Source organism: Pyxicephalus adspersus, chromosome 9 (genome assembly GCF_032062135.1).
Source record: "Pyxicephalus adspersus chromosome 9, UCB_Pads_2.0, whole genome shotgun sequence".
NCBI classification, from domain to species: Eukaryota; Metazoa; Chordata; class Amphibia; order Anura; family Pyxicephalidae; genus Pyxicephalus; species Pyxicephalus adspersus.
The window spans coordinates 60,719,641-60,728,084 of record NC_092866.1 but is presented as its reverse complement, the minus strand read 5'-3'; the positions used below and the strand labels follow the sequence as shown (position 1 = coordinate 60,728,084).

Genomic DNA, 8,444 nt, shown 5'->3' with positions numbered 1-8,444 from the left:
GAGAGAGAGGGAGAGAGAGAGAGGGAGAGAGAGAGGGATAGAGAGAGAGACAGAGAGACAGGGAGAGAGGAGAGAGAGAGGGAGAAAGAGAGAGAGAGAGGGAGAGAGGGGGAGAGAGAGAGTAAGAGGGAGGGAGAGTGAGAGAGAGAGAGAGCGGAGTGATGGAGTGAGGGTGAAATAAAGGAAGGGGGGGTTTGAGACTAAAAGAATGGGAGATTGAGAAGGAGAGAGGGGTAATTCTAGGACAATAGATGTTGGCATTAAGTTTAACCATACATAATACCACTACACTTTTCACAATTTTAGAGTGTCTGTGGGAATTTGTGGCCATTCAGGTATAAAAGCATTTGTCAGGTCAGGTGCTGATGTTGGGGGAGAAGACATGGCTCACAATCAGCAATGCCAATAGAGTTCAGTTGGGTGAAGGTTATGGCTTAATTATAATTATAAGTTCTTCCACACCAAAATTGTCAGGCGCTATGAAGTTGATTTACTAAAGATGTATGAGCTGTTCACTTGGCAAAGTTATTAGGATGAAGTTATGCCGACTTCAACCATCAAAATTTTTCCCTCAATTTTCTTTGTAGCTAATTGGATATTCAAAGTGAACACAACTTAACCACATTCACTAAGCCAAGCCAACTCTAAATTTTTAATGTCAATATAGAGTTGGCTTTGTACAAGATCAAGGACCCTCCAATGGATCTCACCTGGGGGGGGGGGGGAGTCCTCATACTTTTGACTATATAGTGTAGGCAACTATAGATATGGATGTTGCCCATTAATGGTTTGTAAAAGACAGCCATTCTCAACTAGGGTTCCTCCAGAAATTATGACGGGTTTCCTGAGAAATGGCAGACTGACCTTCTATCTGCTTAGTTTTGGGGTTGATATCTCCTGGCAGAGCAATGGTATGCTAACAAGGTTCTTTTTGGATGTCTGTAAGGGTGGCATTTTTGTTGACCTCCAATGCATAGGAGCCTGTGAGTTCTTATGAGCCAATATTATTCCCTTTGTTTTAAATTTTGAGGTTTTTAGCAGGAGTTCCCTAAGACCTAACCAAGGGTTCTTGGGTTGAGAAAGGTAAATGGATAAAAAATATTTGGTCATTAAGTCAACTTTTCAATGTCTGAATTCTATATTGATATTAATGGCAGAATAAGTGGTGGTGTATTTTGGGTATGTCCTATTCTGGAACATCTTGGCACTAGGATGAGAGGACCCAAGCATAACTACAGCTCCATCATGGCTCACCATGGTACCGATGAGCGCTGCAACAAAGAAGATGATCACCAAGACAAAGCCGGACATCTCGATTTTCCAGAATCCATTTTGCAAGGTTGTAAGGTCCTAAAACAGAAATACATTTAAATCAAGATTCAATCTCCATGTGCTCAGAACCTCCCAATGGTTACTTACGGGAAGTCTCCATGTTGGAATGACACTTATGTAGCATCTTCTAGTGATTTAGAGAGGGAACTGTCAGGTATTGAGACCTTGTGTATGTATCTTTAAAGGATAAGAGTACTTGCTTAGTGTTAAGATTTCATAGGATTCACCCAACTTTTACCCCAAATTGACACATTAGATTTGATTATTTATGTGTAAATCAACTTTGACCCCCAATAAAATCTAGTCTCAAAATTGTCTGTGTTTTCTAGCTCACCACATCGGAGAAATAATTCATTTTCTGTACACATAAAAGCACAACATTAGCCTCTTTGATCATTTTCAGTCGCTGATATAAACTGGAGAGCTGTGTAACATAATACATTTAGGATAATTGAAGCTGACCTGGATAACGTATTACCTAGGGCGAGAGGTGGACGACTCCACGCAAATGACATTAATCAGCCGTCGCCAGTCAGGATCTGATCTTATTTAAATCTTGGGTTGCCTTAGAGGCTCCAGATGGTCTATGTGTAAATCTCATTTAGAATCTACTGGAAAATAATAATGCTTTTCTATCCCCCATCAACCCCCCTAACCCATATTGCACCATGAAAACTTTCAGCCACTGCTAATGGTGGCGTAGTATTACGTAGCTGTAAGTGAATTAGATTTTAGGAGAGCTGTTTGGTTTTAATACGCTCAGTTATGCTCACATGCATCATGGTCATTGGGCTAACTTCCCAATAGTCTGGACTGAATTACATTGTACCTTTGCAGACACAAAGTCATAGTAGAGCATATTGCAGCACAAGGGAGATTTATCTGGATGGAAAGGGAAACTTCACTTTTAAAGGATTTAGGACAGTCATTGCCCTAACAAGTGTCAGTGTAGGGATGTGTGGTATAGTCTATATTTCCACTTTTATTATGGACCTATTACTTAGAAAATTATTTAAAAGCTGCAGTGTCCCCTTTTTGCCACTAGATGTCCTCAGTCCCACTAGGTTAAATCTCAGCTGGCATCCTACATTTCAATTGCTCCCAGACCAGACTGTCCCCTAGGGCGGCGCCATCAAGCAGTCTGGGCTCAGAGGATTACACAGTGCTGGAAGCAGCTGAATTTTGCAGCAGTACTAGCCACAACCTGAGTAGAAAAGCCCTGTCCTCTGCCAGCATGCTACAAGAAAACCCTCCTTGCTCTTTCTGTGAAAGTGTTGGTCTCTCTGCACTTGTATGACATACCTCCTTGCTAAACTAGAGTCCAGATTGTTTTACTATTCTATATTTTTTATGATATACTATGTCATTTGTTATACTTACAGGTTTGCTATTGGTCTTTGTGCAATGAAGACTCACCAGTATCTGCGAGAGAACAAGGAGGCAGATACTACCCCCGATGGTCAATATGTTCCAGAGTGCGGCCCAGCTGTACTGCCCATCGCCTGCCACATCCTGGGAATGCTCCATCATGGCCTGCAGGGTATGTTGTTCATCTGCCTCATCCACGGAGCCCATGTCTGCTGGGGAGGTCCTGTCATGGATAGACCTGATAAAGACCAAATATAAAGGGAAAGTGTCAGATAGAACCACATAGGGGGGCACATGATTGGCACCCCAATATATTAGGGCAGAACACCTGCCTTGTAGTGTTCTGCAACACATGGCAATGTACATGTGTTCATTACAATGGCCATGTGCTTTTTTCAGACACATTAAAAAAGGATTGGGCTGCCTTAATGCAAGACACAAGATAAAGGATTCAGCTGCTTTAAAGCATTGCACATTATAAAGGATTGAGCTGCCATAACACAAAGCACTTTATAAAGGATTGGGCTGCTTGAATGCAAGACACATGATATATGATTGGGCTGCCTTAGAGCAATGCACATTAAAAAGGATTAGGCTGCCTTAACACAACACACATTAAAAGGAATGACCTGCCTTAACACAAAGCACACTATCAAGCAGACTTTTTAATAGTTTTTAACATTGGGGAACCCTTGAAATAACTTCATGTCTTCAGGCAACCCCTTCTATAATTCCTATATCCACAGCTCACAGTATACTAGTGTGATGGTCAGAATGTCTCTTACATTACTATAAATGATTGGGCTGCCTTAAAGCAATGAACAATATAATGGATTATGCTGCCCTAATAAAATGCATTATAAAGGATTGGGTTGCTTTAACACAACAAGCAAGAGAAAAGAATTGGGGTGCCTTATGGCAATGTACTTAACCCATGACATAATGCAGAGAAATAAGTGGGTCCTTAGGATGATCTCAGTATTTAGTCTGGGTGTCAAATTCAATGAAAAAAAATGTGAAGTTGACAAAGGATTAGAGCATAAAGGATTACAGCATAAAACATCATCATCACATATTGAGGGACAACATTCCGACCCCTTATACCCCGGCATTGTCTTAATGAAGCCTACAAGTAGCTATGCTGACCCACATTGCACATGCATGGTCCACTCTTGTCACCATTAGGGAATCGACCCTAAGTAATGCCATGCCGCCATTGCTGGAGTTTTCATGGAGAGAAAGTTGCCAACATATAACGCAGTGCAGTACAATAAATAGAGCTTGAATACCTACACATATGTCAAAAATGACCCCACCCCCTCCTTATCTTCCTCCTTCCCCTGTGATTTCAATAGTCCCTTCATCTTTACCTTTTTTCCTGGTCACATGATTGCCCCCATGGCAGCATTGTGCAGTCTTCAATCCTGCAGCATTACGTTTTGACGTCAGCGCAGCTCTGCAGTACTATGAGCCAAGGTCAAGGTATTGACACGCCCCTAGTGGGCGGGTCCATGACAGCCAGAGCTTACATTAGGTCGCTTGAGCAATGCTGGCTGTCATCCATCCAATGGCTTCTGTGTGGGGGGCTCTGGAGACAAGGTGACTATTGCAGCTAAGAAAATTAGTTAAAAAATGTTTTAAATGAACGTTTAAAAAAAATTGCTGTAGTGGTGTTGAGTTAAGTCCATCCTGTGGGGTCCTAAAAGCTAATATAGTACACAGAAGGTGAATCCCTTGCAATAGGAAGTTGGAGGCATGAACGGAAAGGTGGAAATAAATGTTCTTTTCCTGTGTTTAGGCCGATGCTCACATAGCAGTGACTATTCACAGTGTGCACACATTAGGCAGGAGATGCTTCTCTCTGTGCCTCTGCACGGTGACTCATAAGAATATATTTGAATTCTGGACATGTGCGCAGTCTGCGTGGGGAAGATGGAGTGTGGGCTGGAGAATTGTGTGTAACTGCATCCAACCACTGAAATCTACGCTGCTCCTAATAATGTATGCATGCTTTCTTCTCCCCGTACAGCAGGACCGGATCTGCATCACTGGAGTCTGGAGGTTCGGAAATGTTGGCACCATATGCCCCCCCACACACGCCACCCCATCCTCCGCCAAAAAAGCTGCTTCCGCAGGAAGATTAAAAGGCTTTCTAACTTTCTGAGATGAATAGGAGAGACTTTATAGAACCATATGGGCAGGAGACATAGCCCTGCCACACTATAAAAAAACTACCCACCGGAGCTTAAAGATCGAAAACCACATTCATTCCCATTCACACACTTATAAATTAGTAATATAGTTGTTAAGAATGTGTTCTTGCTTCAAAAAAGTCTTGGTTTATGCAGTTATTCTGCATAGAGGCTGATGTAGTTTTAATTATTTCTGCCCGAACACTAGAGGGCAGCATAGCTACTGTAATGGCAGTTTTCTGCCTATAGGTGACTACTATGTCACATGATTCCTTGTATTGTGTCTTAGGAATGTGGGGGGGTTTCATTTGTAGTCTCAGCTCTCTACAATACAATGGGCTGGCTACAAAGGAATGAGAGGAGCAGAAAAGGTGAGCTTTGAGTTACAGGGTAATAGTACGCTGACTCCTGGGGTTAAAGGACAATGGTAGGCTGACTCTTGGGGTTATAGGACAATGGTAGGCTGACTCTTGGGGGTATAGGACAATAGTAGTCTAACTTTTGGGGTTACAGGACAATTGTATGATGACTCTTGGGGTTACAGGACAAAAGTAGGTTGATTTATGGGGTTATAGGACAATGGTAGGTTGACTTATGGGGTTATAGGACAATAGTAGAATGACTATTGGGGGTATAAGACAATAGTAGTCTAACTCTTGGGGTTACAGGACAATTGTATGCTGACTCTTGGGGTTACAGGACAATGGTAGGATGGCTTATGGGGTTACAGGACAATAGTAGGTTGACTTATGGGGTTATAGGACAATGGTAGGCTGACTCTTGGGGGTATAGGACAATTGTAGGATGGCTTATGGGGTTACAGGACAATGGTGGGCTGATGCATGGGGTTCCTAATGCTTGGGTACTCCCATGATTGAGTTCTCAGAATTATGTTATAGTAACACCTGGGGTACCAGAACAATAGCACACATGGTACTTGGGGTTCTCAGAAAAATGGTACACAGACACTTTGGATCCCAGGACAATGGTAAACCAATCAATTCTTTATTCTCAATGGTTCTCCAACATTTGTATTCTCAAAATAATGATACACCAACACCTGAGGTTCCAGGACAATGGTACACCAACATCTGGGGTTCTCAGAACAATGGGCACCAATAGTTGGCATCACAAAAACAATAGTACACTAACACACTGGGTTTAAGAATGATGGTACACTAACAATTGGGTCCTCAGAAAATTGGTACACCAACATATGGGGTTCTTAGAACAAGGGTATAAAAACACCTAAGTTGTTTTCAGAACAATGGGAATTAAAACTTGGTATCACAAAAACAATGGCCCACTAACATTTAGGGTACCAGAATGATGATACACTAACTTTTGGGGTTCTCATAACTAAAGTTCAATGATACTTAGGCTCTCAGAACAATGGCACACAAACACTTGGGGTCCCAGAATAATGGTATATTACAAGATGGGTTTTGTGTACAATGGTACATTAACACTTGGGGTTTTCAGAACAATGATACACAGACACATTAGATCTCGGGACAATGGTACCCCAATATTTGTGTTTTCAAATTATTGGCACCCATTGAGGTTCCAGGACAGTGGTACTTGAACACTTGTGTTCTCAGAACAATAGACACCAAAACTTGGTATTTCAAAACAATTGTATACCAATACATAGGGTACCAGCCAATCTCACATTTGGATTCTCAGTATAGAACACTGGTACTTAGAACAATGGAGCACCAACACTTGGGTTCTTAGAACAATAGTATTAGGGCCCCAGAGGTCCCAGATCAATAGTACACAGACACTTGGGTTCTCAAAACAATGGTACCCCAACGTTTGAGTTAGGGTACCATTGAACAGTACAATGGTATACTAACAGTTTGGGCTCTCAGAGCAATGGTACCCCAACATGTGTTCCTATTCAGATTTGGGCTATTTTTTAAGTTGACCTGAATACTAAACACTTAGTTTGGTTCTGTAAGAACAATACAACAGCACTGAGCTAACTCCGGGATCCATTTCCTTATAACCACCAACCAATAGGAACGCTGACTGCTACTTACCTTAACAATGGACTTGTTGCCTAAGTTGGCTGAATAGACCTCAAACTAAACTTAGCTATACTCAAGCAACATTATATCAGCCCTAGGGGTCCTAGAACAATGGTACGCCAACACTTGGGGTCCCAAAACAATGGTTTGCAAACAGACAACATAGGCTGACAAAAAAAGTTTTATGTTCTGATATGATTACAGGAAACACCTTAACATAAGCCAAAAACTGCCTGCCAGAATGAACACATCTCTACTGTGAAGCATGGTGGTATCAGCAAAATGCTGAGCAGTCACTAAAAGTTGAAATGAACATAGCAAAATAAAGCTAAAAGAGATTGAAATAAACCTAAACCAAGGCAGTTTTTTTTTTCCTATCATGCATTGTCTACATCCATTTAAATGTAACTTCTAAGGGGAATTGAAATTCCTATTGCAGGGGATGCCTAAAACTTTCTTTGGATCCAGCTCAGACTTCTGGGAAAATCAGCCAATCACGTGAGAAGAAATGACATTTTTGGGGGATTCAATAAACCAATGGTGAACAGATTGCTGGCATGGTTCCATCTTGAATTAAATTTGGTGAGGTTGTGGTCACCGCTTCCTGATGTCCATGTAGAGTACCAGCCAATCATCTGTGTCTGCTCATAGGGATTAAATAGGGGCAATTGTGAGCAGTTCAGTGCTGCCCCCTGTCAAATAAAAAAAACAGAATAGTATTTAGGGTGACCTGGTGGCTGACAAGGGAACACCAGTTCCCCCTGCATATCTATATTGTAGTCTAGGGCAGTGATTCTCAAAATTATTATTTATTTACCGCAAAATATAGATGAGCCTTTGTTCGTCTATTCCAGCAATGTATAGTGACAGCCAGAACAAATAAATGCTCTTCCACTAGATGGCAGCAGGTAGCTAATTAACCTGTGTAACTGACATTTTTGTTTGGCGGTGTACCTTGGAATTTTTCCAATGGAAAATATCTGCCATGACTACTTAAAAACCAACGACATTCAATGTGTCACTGTCTGTATTAGTCTGTCATTTGCAACCCCTATTTAATGTACAGCACTACGTAATATGTTGGCGCTATATAAATCCTGTTTATTAATAATAATAATAATAATAATAATAATAATAATTCACGTCAATAATTCCTATAACATTTCCAAACAACATTGTCCATCTGTAAACTATTTGCACCCCTTACTGGTTGCAGGTTATTGAGGGCAGGAGCAAAATACCCCGCACTCCTTAGAAGGATCCTACTGCTCCCAGGCGCACCGCTTTGGGAATGAGACCAATCTGGCAGACCCCCGGTTTTCTGAAACTCTGCGGCCACTTTCTCCACCAGTACTTGTGACAGTGAATTTTTTTTTTTTAGGGGGTTGCGTTGTCATTAATGCTACTTATTGGTATCTTATAGGTTTTTTCTCTTTACCTGCTTTATTAAAATCTCTCATTTTCTTTTATTCTATAAGCGAACCCATCTACATCCTCACATTTATCCCAGCACAACCCC

At 41.4% G+C, this 8,444-nt stretch overlaps 1 protein-coding gene and 1 long non-coding RNA gene across 4 annotated transcripts in view; one reads left to right on the top strand and one right to left on the bottom strand.

Moving 5' to 3' along the window:
- Positions 1-5,249, top strand: part of LOC140338147 (uncharacterized) — a 6,410-nt gene extending 1,161 nt beyond the window's left edge. The window contains exons 2-3 of the long non-coding RNA XR_011922196.1: positions 2,715-2,872; positions 4,730-5,249. This is a non-coding gene — a long non-coding RNA (uncharacterized lncRNA). The remainder of the gene's footprint in view (positions 1-2,714; positions 2,873-4,729) is intronic.
- Positions 1-8,444, bottom strand: part of PTPN5 (protein tyrosine phosphatase non-receptor type 5) — a 47,165-nt gene that overhangs the window by 19,893 nt on the left and 18,828 nt on the right. For 2 of the 3 annotated variants that reach the window (XM_072422226.1, XM_072422225.1), the window contains 2 exons: positions 2,749-2,938; positions 1,255-1,350 (listed from right to left, as the gene is read on the bottom strand). In XM_072422226.1, coding sequence (XP_072278327.1) covers positions 1,255-1,350; positions 2,749-2,907 — 255 coding nt within the window. In that variant the 5' untranslated portion in view covers positions 2,908-2,938. Of the gene's footprint in view, positions 1-1,254; positions 1,351-2,748; positions 2,939-4,070; positions 4,209-8,444 lie in introns of those variants that run through there. The other variant, XM_072422224.1, reaches the window with a different exon arrangement.